This window comes from Heterocephalus glaber, unplaced genomic scaffold (assembly GCF_053883595.1).
Source record: "Heterocephalus glaber isolate CG9 unplaced genomic scaffold, H.glaber_assembly_v1.0 deba00001504, whole genome shotgun sequence".
Lineage (NCBI taxonomy): Eukaryota > Metazoa > Chordata > Mammalia > Rodentia > Bathyergidae > Heterocephalus > Heterocephalus glaber.
This window is the reverse complement of record NW_028258324.1, coordinates 12514175-12530850: the sequence shown is the minus strand read 5'-3', so window position 1 is coordinate 12530850 and position 16676 is coordinate 12514175. Positions and strand designations below refer to the sequence as shown.

General features: G+C 37.4%; 1 protein-coding gene across 9 annotated transcripts in view; it reads right to left on the bottom strand.

Annotated features, from left to right (window-relative positions):
- The window catches only part of Pccb (propionyl-CoA carboxylase subunit beta), a 148808-nt gene that overhangs the window by 120260 nt on the left and 11872 nt on the right, over positions 1 to 16676 (bottom strand). For all 9 annotated transcript variants that reach the window (XR_015441126.1, XM_004834286.4, XM_021247194.2 and 6 more), the window contains one exon: positions 2423 to 2533. Coding sequence is in view for 8 of the 9 variants with exons in the window: in XM_004834286.4 (XP_004834343.1) it covers positions 2423 to 2533 (111 nt within the window). In the remaining variant the exon portion in view is untranslated. The remainder of the gene's footprint in view (positions 1 to 2422; positions 2534 to 16676) is intronic.

Sequence of the window (16676 nt, the reverse complement as noted above, 5' to 3'; positions counted from 1 at the left end):
GATTTATATTTTGGCACCTGATAGGATAGTCCCTCATTACACGTTTTTCATGGAATGTTTATTCTTACATGTTTCTTCCCCCATATGAACTTTATAATTACCTTGCATAGACCTTTTAAAAAGATGCTGCTGGTATTTTCATTGCACTTTCATTAAAAGAATATTTAACATGTGAAATAGTTAAGCCTTAACAATTAGTTGCAGAGGTCAAAAATATAGGTTTTGGGGAGAAGAAAGTCTCACTGTGTTGCCCTGGCTAGCTTCAAACTCATGATCCTCCTGCCTCAGCCTCCTCTGTAGCTAGGATAGTACACATGTGCCACCACACCTGGCCAGAAACATAGTCTCTTAGTTACTTCTCTCTTGTTGTTAAGACAAAATACCCAACACCTACAAGTTAAGGAAGGAAAGGTTTATTTAGCTCACAGTTTATAGAAGTTTCAGTCCATAATCAGCTGGCTCCAAGGCAAGGTGGCACAGCAGATAAGGCATTGCAGAGAAGAAACAGTTCATGGCAGGCAGAAGGTAGCAAAGCAACAAGACAAGCCTCTTTCTGCCCCTTGTATTGTATACAGGCTACCAGGATTAGGATGATGTCAAACCAATCATTCAGTATTCACCCACCCTTAATCCCAGCACCCTTAATCCTAGCATCACACCGTGAATCAATCACACACTCTAGATTCAGCCACCTCTGAAAAAGCCCCACCTATGATGGCATGAGGCTTTGGGGGGACATCTAGACACAAGCCATAACAGTTAGTAACTAAAGTTTCGTGAATTAAAGGATAGGATTTCTTAAGATTAAAAATAATAATAATAATAAAATTTTTTAAAACCCAGAATGACAAGGCATAGCTGTTTGGAGCGAACTCCAGCATCTAGAATCTGAGTGGGATAGTGTAAACTGTCAATGGAAACCAAGAAGGTATGGCCAGAGATGTGACAGAAAACGCCGGGTGCCAGAGAGACATCACAGAAGCCATGGGAAAAGAATCCTGTGAAAAGAGTAAGGAAGATGGGCACTAAGCAGCATTTACAGTGACACAGAAGTCACTGATGATATTAGAAGAACAGGTTTAGGGGACTGGGGGACAGCACTAAACTAGAATGTTAAAGAAAGGATGAGGGCCGGGGATTTACCTCAGTGGTTCATCCACCTGCCCCACAAGCCCAAGGACCCGAGTTCAATCCCTGGTACCAAAAAAAAAAAGAAAGGATGAGAAGAGAGAATTAGTGCAAGAGCTAAAAGAGTTTGCAAACTTTGTCCATGAAGATACGAAAGACCTGAACAAAATTAAGTTCTGATGGGAGGATCCAGTACCAAAGGAGAAACAGATTAGTAAATAACAGAGAAAAGGGACAGCACAGGGCTGGTGAGGAGGTGAGGAGAGCTGCGTTCAGCGACACGCATGTATGTAGGGAAAGAGCAAAGGATAGCCTCAGCCAGAGAAATTGGTCTCACACCTCTTTTCATAACACCAGGAAAGAAGAGAAAACTATGGCACTACCTAGATATAGACAGACAGATTTAACAGGCAAAGTTCAGGGAATTTTGCCTTATCCAGGAGGTAAGCGATTTGGTCATCTTAATTTCTGAAAACCACCTCTGTGGTTGAACACTTACATTACTTTCAGTCTGTCACTAGGAACAAAACAGTTGGGTCAAAAATATAAGCACTTTTGAAATTTCTGAACGGCTACGGCCCAAGTGCCTTGAGGAGAAAGTGTTTCCCAACTAGTTGTTCTTCAATTGTTCTCACACACTGAATGACTATCATTACTTTTTCCCCCAACCTTTCTGTCTTGGTATTTATTGCTCATTTTTGTTACTATTTTAAGAGGAAAAAGGTGATTTTTAAAAAAAATATCAGAGTATAGGTAATTACCCATATGTAAATTCAAGAAGGCTTCTTTTAAAAATCATTTAAAGTATCATTCCATTAAAGTCTTGCATATCCCAAATGAAGTTAGAGGACAAATTTATCCATTACCATTATAAAAAATAAGTAATAAAATGGCAAATAGATGAAGAAACAAACATGTGACATCAGAAACAACTTCACAGATTATAGAAAAACTCCCATGAGAAACCTTTTGAATAGGAGTCAATAATAGTCATCTGTATGAGCAAAGGACAGGATCTTCTGAGCACTTGAAAACCATTTGCAATTCAGATCAACAAGTAAAATCACCCACCAATGAAGCGCATAAGCACCTTCTGCCCCTGAACCCCACAAACTATAAATTTTGTGCCAAAACCTTCTCTGTACTAAGAACAGTGGATGATGATACCATCACTCCACTGAACACCAATCAGAATGCAGACAGCAACCTAGATCTAGGTCAGGAATTATTTTTGTTGCAGATAAGGAGCTTTAGTACTCTCAAAGGACACCAATAACAGGCCCTTCTTTCTTACCTTCACCATGAACGTGAAGTCTGTTAGGGCTGGAGAGTAGACGGCCCCACCAGCACACGGGCCCATGATCAGAGAGATCTGAGGGATGACTCCGGATGCTGTGACATTTCTCTGCAGAGACAGAAAAGCAGAAGCATCTGGTTACAGACCTGCTCAAGGCATTATCTACCAGAAGATAAAGGCAACATAACACTTGGCTTTCCTTCCATAGAAACTCCATCTAGGAGGCAAGAGACCCACTCAGTAAAGTCCTTCTGGAATTACGCACGCGAAGTTTCCCCCTAACTGTTGGGATGGTGAGTATATTGCTTTCTGGGGCAAAGAACTCTTCTCTCTCCTTGGCAGGAGTTCCCCTAAAACTCTACCAGAATATGAGCTACAGAGTCCCACCACCCCTGCCCGGCTGTAAAGACACCTCAGGCCCGGCACTCTTGTCTGTACAAAGTCACCTAGAAGGAGAATGAAAACCTCAGTGTACAGAGCAACACTGATCCTGGAGCCCTAACCACTATTTTGAGCTCCTTCACACCCTCCACAGAAGACACCCACAGTCACAAGGCTGCAAGACAGGTGTTATTCTACACTTAGTCTTCAAAGTCAATATATTCCTAGGAAATCAAGGAGAGTAAGGTAGGAGGAGCCCAAAAAGCCCTGTAAGGACAAGGGTGCTATTACAAGACAAGCCTCAGGCTACCTCCTGGGAAAGACAGAACTTGGGGACTTGAATACCTAGGCAAGGTCACAGGATCCAATCATACAAGGAAAAGTAGGTCCACTTTTCAGGCTCCCTTGGTTCTGAGCCCCAATCTCTATAAACTGTGAAAGACAGTGAAAAAAAGGCATCTATATTCTCTGCAACATATCAAAGGGAAAGGGGACTTCCAGCTACAGCAGAGTGAAGAGTTTGTAATCTTCTCTTCAAAAAACGATAAAACTGAACAAACTTGTCAAAAACAAGTATCCAGGGCTCTGGAAATGGTTCAAATGTGAACACATTTGTGTTTATTCATTAAAAAAACAAAAACAAAACTGTAGCTGGGTGTGGTAGCACACACCTGTAATCCCAATGCTTGGGAGGCCAAGGCAGGAGAAGTGCCACAAGTTCTAGGCCAGGCTGGGTTATACAGTGAGTTCAAAGACAGCCTGAAATACACAGGGAGACTCTGTCTCAAAAAAAAAAAAAGTGCTAAACCAGATAAGAACAGTGACGGTCTGTGGCATTCTTCAGGAAGGCTGCTGCTACCAGCATGCACGCCAGGTCTGGACATCCATTCAGGTAAAAGGAAATGGCACCAGACAGGAATTCAAATCCACAATAAGCAATTAAGAGCAATGGAAATAGTAAATTTTTTGGTTAAATATAAAATATTAGCTGGGGATTTAGCTCAGTGGCACCACGCCTGCCTCGCAAGCACGAGGTGCTGAGTTCAATCCCCAGTACCAATAAATAAATAAATAAAAATAAAATATTACATACATTTCTCTTAATACATTAAAAGACAAAAATATATAAAACAGTTATATCACTGTATTTTGGGATTTAATAACAATAAGAACACAAGTGAAGGGAGATAAAATATAGGTATATTAGAGCAAAGTTCCTGTCTTTTACCAGAATTATGTCAGTATTAATCTGAAGTAGATTATAAATAAGATACACATTGAAACCTTTAGAGCAATCACCAAAAAAACTCAAAAAATATAATCTAAAAAAATTAAAGCAGTGTATTAAAAATATTCATTTAACATAAGAGTTGTGGGTTTTGTTTTTGAGACTATTGGAATTATTTGTCAAAGCTGTTATAGCAACTGCCTTAAATATGTTCAACAAGCTAAAGGAAAATATGGAAAAAGCACCCAAGGAAATCAAGATAACAATGTTTGGACAAAACGAAGGCACAATGAAAAGAAACCAGGCAGAAATTCTGGAATATAACTAAAACAAAAACTTCACTAGAAGGATTCAATAGTAGATTTGAGTAGGCAGAAAAAAGGATCAAGAAACTTGAATATGAAACTACTGACATTATCTAGTCTGGGGAACAGAAGAAAGAAGAAAAATGAACAAAGGCTGAGGATCTGTGGAAAAACATCAAACATACCAACATACAAATTATAAGAATACTAGAAGACAGAAAGAAATGCTCAGATAAAATATTTGAAGAAATAATAGCCAAAATCTGATGAAAGCCATGAGTATATACATCCAAGAAGTTCAATGAAATTCCAAGTGAGATGCAAACTCACATCCATAGTGAGACACACAGTCAAACTGTCAAAACTCAAATACAAGAAGAAACTTTGAAAGCAGAAAGACAAAAGCAACTTGCCATGTACTAGGATCTCAATAAGACTAATGAAGAAGGCCAGAAGGCAGCTGGATGTATTCAAAGTATTAAAAGAAAAAACTGTCAAAGAATTCTAAATCCGATCCAGGCATTGTGGCACATGTCTTGGGAAGCTGAGGCAGAATTGCCACACGTTAGAGGCCACCCTGAGCTACACAGTGAGTTCAAAACCAGCCTGAACTCCATAGCAAGACCCTCTGTCTCACAAAGCACACCCCGCAAAAGAATTCTATATCCAGCAAAGCAAACCTTTAAAAATAAAGAAAAAAAGAAAGACATTTCTAGATAAATAAAAGCCAAGGAAGTTCATTTGCAAAATACCAATAGCATTTCTCACAGAACTAGAGAAAACAGTACTAAAATTCTTATGGAACCAGAGACTCAGAATAGCAAAGGCAATCCTGAGCAACAAAAGCAAAGTAGAAGGCATCACAATCTCAGACTTCCAAGTTGTATTACAAAGGTACAGTGATACAAGCAGCATGGTATTGGCAAAACAAAACAAAACAAAAAAAACCCCGACTTGTGGGTCAATGGAACAGAAGAGAGAATGCAGAAAAAACTCAGGACACACTCAGCTACCTGATCTTTAACAAAAAGACCAACAACATACACCGGAAGAAAGATAGCCTGTTTAACAAACAGCACTGGAAAACTGGCTATCCACAAGCAGACTAAATCTAGACTCGTATCTCTCACTATGAACAAAACTAAAATAAAAAGACCAAAGATCTAAATGTTAAAACAGAAACAATCTACTAGAGGATAAAATAGGTAAAACTCTTGAAGACAGAGGTATAGACAAAGACTTTCTAAACAGAACCTCAATTGCACAAGAAATAGTATCAAGAATCAACAAATGGGATTTAATCAAATGAAAAAGTTTCGGCACAGCAAAGAAAACAACTGAAAGAGTGAAGGGACAACCCACAGAATGAGAAAAAAAATTTTTTGTGAGCTACTCCTCGGATAGATGCCCACTATATAGAATATATAAAGAACTCAAAAATATCAGACCACCCGAAATAAAAGATCCAATTAAAAAAATGGGCAACTGAAATGAATAGGCACTACTTAGAAGTACAAATAGTCCTCCTGTTCAATATAGCTCTGGAAACATTAGCCACAGCAATTAGAAAAGAGAAAGAAATACAAGGAATAAAGATAGGAAAGGAAGAAGTGAAACTGTCATTATTTGCTGATGATATGATACTTTACATAGAAGACCCAAAAAACTACCAAAAGATTTCTAGACTTAATTGACAGATTCAGTAGAGTAGCTAGATACAAGGTCAACACTTGAAAAATAATAGCCTTCTTATACACAAATAGCAGACTCACTGAGAGAGAAATTAGAGAAACAATTCCTTTTACAATAGCATCCAAAAAAATGAAATGTCTAGGAATCAATATAACAAAGGAGGCAAAAGACCTCTACACTGAAAACTACACCACCCTGAAAAAGGAGATCAAGGAGGATATAAGAAAATGGAAAGACATCCCTTGTTCCTGGGTAGGAAGAATCAATATAGTGAAAATGGCCATACTTCCAAAATTGCTATATAGATTTAATGCAATGCCAACTGAAATTCCAACAATATACTTCACAGAACTAGAGAAAACAATCCAAAAATTCATTTGGAACCAGAAGAGATCTAGAATAGCAAAAGCAAATCTGGGCAACAGAGACATGGCTGGGGGTATCACAATACCCAACTTGAAGCTATACTACAAAGCTACTGTGATAAAATCAGCATGGTACTGGCAAAGAAACAGACCCCAGGATCAGTGGAATAGATTAGAAGATGCAGAAACAACTTCAGACATACTCAGCCACCTCATCTTTGACAAAGGAGCCAACCACCCTCATTGGAGGAAAGATAGCCCATTTAATAAATGGTCTTGGAAAAACTGGATTTCAACCTGTGAAAGATTAAAAAACTAGAGCCATAGCTATCATCATGCACTAAACTAATATTAAAGTGGATTAAAGATCTAAATTTTAAGACAGAAACACTAAACTTGCTGGAAGATAAGTTAGGTAGAACTCTTCAAGACACCGGCATAGGAAAAGACTTTATGAATAAAACCTCAATAGCAAGGGAACTAGCACAAAGAATCAACAACTGGGATTTCATCTTATTAAAAAGCTTCTGCACTGCAAGAGAAACCACCAACAGAGCTAACAGACAACCTACAATGTGGGAAAAAACTTTTAGCAGCTGTAACTCAGACAAAGGGCTACTATCTCAAATCTATAAAGAACCGAAAAAAATCAGAACCCCCAAATTCAAAGACCCAATTCAAAAATGGGCATCTGAAATGAACAGACATTTCTCAGACAAAGAAGTAAAAGCAGCAAATAAACATATGAAAGAATGTTCAACATCACTGGTCATTTGAGATATGTAGATGAAAACAACACTGAGATTCCACCTCACCCCAGAAAGAGTGGCCACTATCAAGAAATGAATCAATTAACTAATGCTGGCAGGGGTGTCCTTCTCCATTGCTGGTAGGAGTGCAGACTGGTGCAACCACTATGGAAATCAGTATGGAGATACTGCAAGGAACTAGGGCTAGAGGACCCATTTGACCCAGCTATTCCCCTGCTGGATATCTTCCCAAAAGAAAAGAATCATACCACAACGATATATGTGCACCCATGTTTATACCGGCACAGTATGTAATAGCTAAAGCTTGGAAACAACCCAAGTGCCCATCAACTGGAAAGTGGATAAAGAAGATGTGGGTTTTTTATAAAATGGAGTACTACTCAGCCATAAAGAATGAGAAACTAGAGTCATTTATAGCTAAATGGATGCATACTGAGGCCATACTCTTAAGTGAAATAAGACACACATGTATAAATACCGAATAGTTTCTCTAGTGTGAGAAACTGAAAGTGTAAATAAGGATTAAAAGGATTAATAACTAACAATTGATACTTTGAAATAGGAAAAGGTCCAAAGGGATAGGGGTGGCAGGAGGAGAGGGAAAGGGAAGAATGGAAAGGAAACATTATGAGAAAAGAAAAAAAAAATGGAAATGAAGTCTATGTAAATAGGGAAGGGTGGAGTGGTGAAGGGCACACAGGGAATGGGGAAAAAATAAGAACCAAGATACATCATGTACAGGCACAAGCACCCAATGATAAATGTAAATGTATTGTACACCTAAAACGTACCAATAAAAGAATTTAAGCAAAAAAAAAAAGAAGTACAAATGGTCAAAAAATGTCCAACATCTCTGGCCATTAGAGAAATGCAAAGTAAAACAACACTGAGATTCCACTTTACTCCAGAAAAAATGGCTATCAACAAGAAATCTAATAATAACAAAGGCTGGTGAGGCTGCATGGAAAAAGGAACCCTTCTACATTGTTGGTGGGAATGTATGCTAGTACAACCTTTATGGTAATAAATATGGAGATTCCTCAAAAAACTAAAACTAGAAATTGCATTTGACCGAGTATTCTTTTAGGTATCTTCCTGAAAGAGTTAAAGACATCATACTATAGTGATACATGCATACTCATGTTTATAGAAGCACAGCTCATTACAGCTAGATCTTGGAAGCAGCCCATATGTCCAACAACAGATGAATGGATAAAGAAAATGTGGCATTTATATACAATGCAGCACTACTCTGCCATAAAAAAGAATATACCTGAGTCATTCATAGAAAAATGGATGTACCTTGAGAGCATAATGTTAACTGAAATAAATCAGATACTCAAGCCTAAATATTGCATGGCTTCCCTTATATGAGAAACCCAAAATATAAAAAAATAAAAATAAAAAATAAAAAGCAAAATAAAAGATAATGGAAAAAAGAGGACTAAGTCTTTTGAAAAAAGGAACAGAACCAAAAGATTGAGAAGAGGCAGGGGAAGGGGATGAAGAGTTAAAATGTGTGTTACATACATGTACCAACTCCTTACAAGGAATAAATTCATTATATACTGCAAACATGTACCAATAAAATAAATAAATAGATGAATAAATAAAAACTTTATATTCAGGAAAGCTAACCTTTAAAAATGAGGGAAAAATAAGACATTTCCAGATAAATAAAAGCTGAGGAAGTTCATTTGTAGTTGACATGTCCTACAAGAAACACTACGGGAAGCATTTTCTAGTCTGAAATAAAAGACAACTAAACAGTAATATGAAGCCATGAGAAAAAAATAAAGAACATTAGTAAATATAACTTCCTGAATTAAAAAATAATAGCACAGGGCTGGGGATTTAGCTCAGTGGTTCCGGCGCCTGCCTCAAAAGCACAAGGTCTCAAGTTTGATCCCCGGTACCAAAAAAAAAATAATAGCACCATACTTCAGTTTGTAACATCTCTACTGTTCCTATATGGTATGAAAGACAAATGCATGAGACAATTATAAATCTGTTAATGAGTCTAGCATGTATAAAGAGGTAATCTAGGACAACAGCAACATAAGGGAGGAAAGATGCAGATGTATAGAAGCAGTATGTTTGCATACTACTGAGGCTGACCTGGTTTTGCTTCAATTAGTTTGAGGTATTAATTTTGATTGCCAAGTAATCACTAAGCAAAACAAATGCAGGGCCGGGGATTTAGCTCAGTGGTTCCCGCTTCGCAAGGGCGGGGACCCAAGTTCAATCCCCGGTACCAAAAAAAAGAAAAGAAAAGAAAAACAAATGCAATGAAAATGAAACAAGGTGAATTAAAATGGCACAAGTCAATAGAAAAGCTCATGATGGAAGGTATAAGCCACTAAAAACTCTTAACACACAAAGAAAACAAGCAGCTAAAGAGCAGAAGTAAAGAATTCTTTATCAATGATCACATTCAATGTAAATGAAGTAAGGGCTGATGGTGAAGCTTATTGATGGGTCGCTTGCCCAGCATGTGCCAGGCACTGGGTTCAATTCCGAGTACCAAGAAAAGAAAGTAAATGAATTAAATTTTCCTACTAAAAGATAAGAGATCAGCAGAATGGATTTTTAAAAACAAACTATCCATTGTTTATAAGAGCTTCACTTCAGATAAAAGGACACAAAAAAGGTTAAAGGGGTCTGAGATTTAGCTCAGTGGTTCCTGAGCCTGCCTCGAACGCACAAGGTCCCAAGTTTGATCCCCAGTACCAAAAAAACCAAAAACAAAAACAAAAAAAGGTTAAAGTAAACAGTGGAAAAAATATATTCTATGCAAAGGATAACCAAAAATAGTCATGGAAGATGTGTTATTATCAGGCAAAGCAGACTGCAAGCCAAAAAATGTTACAGACGACAAAGATATTACATAATGATAAAGGTTCTATTCACCTAAAAAATAAGTTATAAAAATATATGCATCTAACAGAGCCCTCAAATTCTTTTTTCCCAAATTCTTGAAGCAACCAGAGCCCCAAAATATATGAAGAAAAGTGGACAGAATTGACAGACAAAAATAGATGTCCAGTTACAGCTGGAGATCTAACATTGAATAATGGACAGAACAACCAGACAAAAGAATAATATGAAAACAGTGCACATAAACAACACTATGAGCTAATATATGTGACAAGCTTTAGAGATTACACCACTCAACTCTCCATCAACACAAGACATATCCTTCTCAAGCACAGGGGTACATTCTTCAGGAAAGACCATAAATTAGCCACAAGTCTTAAAATTATTAGAGTCAAAGTATCCTTTCCAATCACAAGAGAATCAAACTATCATTCAGTAATAAAAGGAAAACTAGAAAATTCACAAATATGTAGAAATTAAAACATTTCTAAATAGCCAATAGGTAAAACACGAAGTTACAAGTTCAAAAATACTTCATAGTAAATAAAAATAAAAATACAATATACCAAAGCTTATAGGATGCAGAGAAAGCCCTGGTAAGAGGGTAATTTATAGCTCTAAGTGCATATATTAAGGAAACTCAAATCAATAACCTAATCTAACCTTAAGAAAATAGAAAAAGTCGAACTAAACTCCAAGCAAGCAAGAAGGAAGTAAAAATCAGAACAGAAATAAAATAAAGAACACAGAGAAAAATAAATTGGCTCTTGAAAAGATTAAAATTAGTAAACCTTTAAATAGAGTTTTAAAAAATAAAGAGCTGGCAGAAAGAATAAATTTTACTAAATACTAAAGGAAGAATTAAGAGCTACGGGCCAGGGATTTAGCTCAGTGGTGCCTCGGCCTGCCTCACAAGCACAAGGTCCAGAATTCAATCTCCAGTACCAAAAAAAAAAAAAGAATCAAGAGCTAGGAGGGTCAGGGACTTAACCCAGTGGTGCTGTGCCTGCCTTGCAAGCACAAGGTCCTGAGTTACATCCCTGGTACTGCAAAAAAGAGCTAGGAATATAGCTCAGTGGTAGAGCACATGCTTAGCATGCATAAGTCCCTGGGTTCAACCCCTAGCACACACAGAAAAAAAAAAAATTTGTAAGCCCTTCCAAACAGCAGAAGAGGCAGCAGGACAGTTCTCTGTATAGTCTCGCACTAACCCAGTTCTCCCCTCTCTCTCGCATAGTGTTCTTAAGAACGTACCGTGTGCAGCAACCTGAGTTGAAAAGGTACTGCCTAGAATGCCAAGGCTCTGTTCTAGTTCCCTTTAGAAACAGAGTGTCCTTCACCACGTTAGCCCAGCACACAATGTGGGCCCAGGGCATAAAGCCTAGCATGGTCCACTTTGAAGAGTTCCTCAGCTGTGGTTCATAGTCAAGTCTCCATCCAACCCAAGCAGCTTTCATGTGTCTTAGGGGACTGGTTCTCAGTTAATCCTAGGCTTCTGTTGTGCCTTGTCTTAAGTCTGCTTTATAAACTTGTGTGTGTGTTTTGTCTCAACAAACTGGGAACCAGTAGACAATGAACTTACCTCAGGGTCAATGTTTTTAACTCATTCAATGAAGTGAAAATTAGTCTAATACCAAAAAACAAAAGATAACATCACAAGATAAGCAGAGACTAATACTTCCCATAAATATAGACCAAGAATACTCATTAAAGGGCCAGGGATTTAGCTCAGTGGTGCTGCCACCTGCCTCAAAAGTGCAAGGTCCTGAGTTTGATCCCTGGTACCAAAAAATAAAAAAAGAATACTCATTAAAATACAGTACTAGCAAATGGAACCCACACCTTGTAAATCGACAATACACTATGATCAAATGGGAATTACCACAAGAAAAGGTTTTAACATTCAAAAATCAATTAATATAAGGCTATAGCATATCACTGTACCCACGTGATTGCATCACACATAAAGAAAAATCATTACTGTACAGTAAGTCCCCAACTTACGAACATGGTTCCACTCTGGGAGAACCTTCATAAGTCAGATTTGTTCCTAAGTCCAACAAAGTGAGTCTTATACACATTTGACACAAATATACAATGCATGTTGCTTTGTGCTTCCTAGCAGTCTCCTCCACATCACCACAGCTTTTCCTTTTGTGTCCAGACATCCTGGGCTCTGTCTGAGCACTGTACAGTACTACTGTGTACTATCACACTGTACAGTAAGCACACAGCAGCACAACTGTGACAATGTCCGGCAGACATGTAAGCTACTTCCACAATTTGTTCACATCTACAAGTAACACGAGGTCCATTGGTATCTGTGAAAGCTTGCAGCTCAAATCTTCGTAAGTTGAGGACTTACTGTACTCTGATTATGTAACAGAATGTCCTTGTCCTTCAGTAATACCCAGTGATGGACCCCATGGTGAAGAAGGCATAATATCTCTGACATACTCTTGATGTTTTAGAAATACATAATATGCAAATATATTGCATGAAAAGAAAATGATACAGCCAATGGGGAAAATATAAACAATTGGTACATCTGGGTAAAAGACAAGAGTTCTTAAACTACTATGGCAACTTTTCAATAATGTTAGAAATGGTATCAAAATAAAGTTACCAAAAAAGAACAAAACAGGCAGAAGTGGAGGAATCAATATGATAAGCAACAGAAGCAGCTGTAGCAAGCAATGCAGATCTTAAAGCCATTAAACCCTATCCCTCGGAAAAAAAAAAAAAAAAACCCAAATCCCCTATCCAGTACTCATCAAGATGTGTCAGACTAGATAATGGTCTAAAACCCAGTCAAGCTCTAAAATGTGGTGGTTTATTGCCACTTCTCGTGGGGCCATTCTTTCTTTCGTTTCTAATACAAAATGATTTCCAGGCTGGGAGCCAAAGTAGACCTTCCAGGCCTGAACTGTTCAGACCAAGCCCCCCATGGAACTAATGCTCCCTGGGGGTTATCCTAGGAGCTCAAATACAAAGATTAAAAAGTAGGTTGAGAACCTATAAAAACTGACTTCTCAACAAATATAAGTAATCCTACAACTAGAGTATTTTATAATATTCTGGTCAGGTTGGGTGGCACATGCTTGTAATACCAGCTACCAGGAAGACTGAGAAAGAAGTGCAAGTTCCCCCCAACCCCAACAACTTGGCAACTTATGGAAACTGAGTCAAAAAAATTATTTAAGAAGGGATAAGGATGTAGCTCCATGCAAAGGTCTTGGTTCAATCTCCAGTATTGAAAAGAAAAGAGGAAAGAACAAAGGAAAGGAAGGAAAGAAGAAGGAAATAAATGGAAGAAAGAAAGAAGCCAGCCAGGGCAAAATACATGTACTGCTGTGCAACCACAAGGACCCGAGTTTGATCCCTGGTACCAAAAAAAAACACCAAAAAACAAAATACATGTACTGTATTTCTGATGCATCACAAAGGGCAGGGACTGAGGAAGATGAGAATGCTTACAAGTCTGCATGCTAGGAGGTGACAACAGCAACAGCCTGATGAGAAACAATGTCTGTACCCTCCCTCTGTAGCCCTCTAGCTCCCTGGAAATACTGCCAGGCTCTTTCTGGCCATCTCTCCCTCCCTCATCCCAGCCTCCCTACTCACTCTCTCACAGTATACTTCATATCTTAAATAACATTCTGTTTCTCTTCATTTATTTCATAATTGCAGTCCATAAATAAGCAGAGAGATAAATGAAATGATGTTCACTAAATGTTTCCAAATAGTGGGACTAGGAGTGATTTTTTTTCTTCTTTGTCCTGTTTGAACTTTTTTTTTCCCATTAAGTTTATTGGGGTACATTTTAGGTATAAAATACAGTTACATTCATCATTGGGATCTTGTACCTTTACATGAGTATCTTGGTTCTTATTTTTTTTCCACTTCCCTTGCCCTTCCTTCACCTCCTCCACCCTTCTCTATTTGCAAAGACCTTATTTCCATTTTTTTTCCTCTTTTCATATTTCTTCCTTTCCCTGTTTTCCCTTCCCCTACCCCTCCCAATTCCCCTGGTCTTTTAGACCTTTTCTTCCCGTTACAAAATATCAGTTATACATTTTTTTAAATTACAATTTTTTTTTATTTTATTTTTTTGGCACCAGGGATCGAACTTGGGACCTTGTGCTTGGGAGGCAGGCGCTGGAACCACTGAGCTAAATTCCCGGTCCTTAAATTACAATATTAAGATCTAGGAGACATTACCACAGATTTTACAGAATTACAAAGGATATAGAAAGCATATTATAAAAATCTTTTTGGAAATAAATTTGACAACTTCTAAGAAGTACCTTAGAAGACAAATTAATGAAACTAACTCTGGAAGAAATATAAAATTTGAATAGCACCTATTAAAGAAAGTATATTCCTAGCTTGAAAACCTACCTATATGACAACAGCAGACTCATAAACATTTTAACTGATAAATTATATCAAACAATTAAAGCAGAAAAAAGAGGGAACACTTCTCCCCTCATTTTAGGAACTCAACATTGTCCTAATCCTAAAACTGGATAAAGATAATAGAAGAAAAAAGTATGAACATAGAAATTTGTTTAACAAAACAAACTATTACAAGTCAGATCTGGCAGGATGTAGAAAGTGGTTTTCTTATAGGGATGGCAGTGTTGGTTCAGCACTGGAAGATCCACCCCCAAAAGTCATCATTTAAAGAGAGGAAAGGAAAAAGCCATATGATCCTGTCACTAGTTGGAGAAAAAGTATTGGACCAAATTCTACAGCTGTTCATGGTAAAAGCTATCAGGAGACTAGAAGTAGAACAGAACCTTCTCAGCAGATCAAAGACATGTACTCCATACTTCCAACAAAAACTCCTTCTATGAATGGAGACGATACAGTGTTTTCTCGTTAAGGTGGGGAATAAGGGCAGATATGTTTACTCTTTATCTGTCCATTAAACTTTGAAACCTAGTCCCCACCAAAATAGCATGGCAATAAAATGACACAGCTAGGATAGGATTGGCACGGCAGAAGCAAAATCTTTATATGTACATGAAATGATCATCTACAGAGAAAATACTAAGAAATCTCTAGGAGCCCCTAGTACTTGTACTTGAATTTAGCAGGATTAGAAAACACAAGCTATATATAAAAATTCAGGTCTGTGTATACTTGCTATAAATGAAGAATTGGATATTGAACTTTAAAAGTTATGTAGAGTACAAAGGGCCTAGAAAAGTTAAAAACAAAAACAAAAACAGTGTTGTAAGATGTTTAGTACCTAATTTTAAGACTTCTTCTAAAGCTACAGTAATCAAGGCAGTGTTGGTGTAAGGAAAGACATATAGATCATTTGAATAAAACAGAGAATCTAGAAATAGAACCACACATTAGCATTTTATAGAATATAAACTCAATTCAAGAGCTGAGGGAGAGATAGTGTTTGCAGCAAATGGCACTAGAACACCTGGTATCCATATATAAAAAATTAACTTCAACCCTTTTTTTCCATACATGAAAATAACTTGAAGGGATCTATGAACCTAAATAAGAAAGCCTAAAAGTATAAAACTTTAAGAAGAAATTATAAGGGAAAATATTTATGAATTCAGGGTAGGCAAGAACTACCTAGGATACAAAAAACATGATGTATAAAAGAAAATAATTGATAAATGAGATTCCATCAAAATTTAGAACTTTAAATGACATCATTAAAATGAAAAGTAGTCCTTAAACAGACCATATTTACAATACATATAACCTATGAGCAGAATATATAAAGAATTCTTAGGGCTCATCAGTAGACAACCCAATTAAAATGTAGACATAAGAAGATGATAAATAGCCAGTATAGCACAAGGAATGGTGTGCAACTCTAGAATCAGAAAAATACTAATCAGTACAATAATAACACTGAATTATACACTCATTAGGGAGATGAAGTCAAAAGTTTTAAAGCCTTGTCATGACTTTTTCTTTTTGTTGGATTCTCCCCCTTTGCGTTTAATTTGTCACACCCAATGGATTCATTCTGCTGGGTTTCCTGGGGTTGTGATCCTCATTGTCTTTTCCTAGGGTATTGTCTAAAATTTTTTGGAGTGCCGGTTTGGTATTCATGAAGTTCCTGAGGTGCTCTTTATCATGAAAGTATCTTATTTCTCCATCAATTTTGAAAGATAGTTTTGCAGGGTACATCAATCTGGGTTGGAGGCTGTTTTCCTTTAGGGCTTGAAATATATCACTCCAAGCTCTTCTTGCCTTGAGGGTTTGCATTGAGAAGTCTGCTGTGATTCTGATGGGCTTTCCTTTGTATGTGATTTGTTTCTTTTCTCTCACTGCTTGTAGAATTTTGTTCTTCTGTTGGATTTCTGGAATCCTATTATATGCCTATGTGTAGATTTTTTTTCATTAAGGCTAGCTGGAGTCCTATGTGCCTCACTTATCTGTATGTCAAGTTCTTTTCCACTCCTTAGGAAGTTTTCTGCCATCACTTCTGTGAAGAGTTTTTTTATGTCATCTGCACTCTCTCCTCTTTCTTCATTGACTCCAGTCAGTCTTCTGTTACTCTTCTTTGCATCGTCTAGCAGCTGCTGGATTGATTTCTCATGTTCTCTTACAATTTTAAAGCAACTTTCCTTTTCCTCCTCACTAATTGCA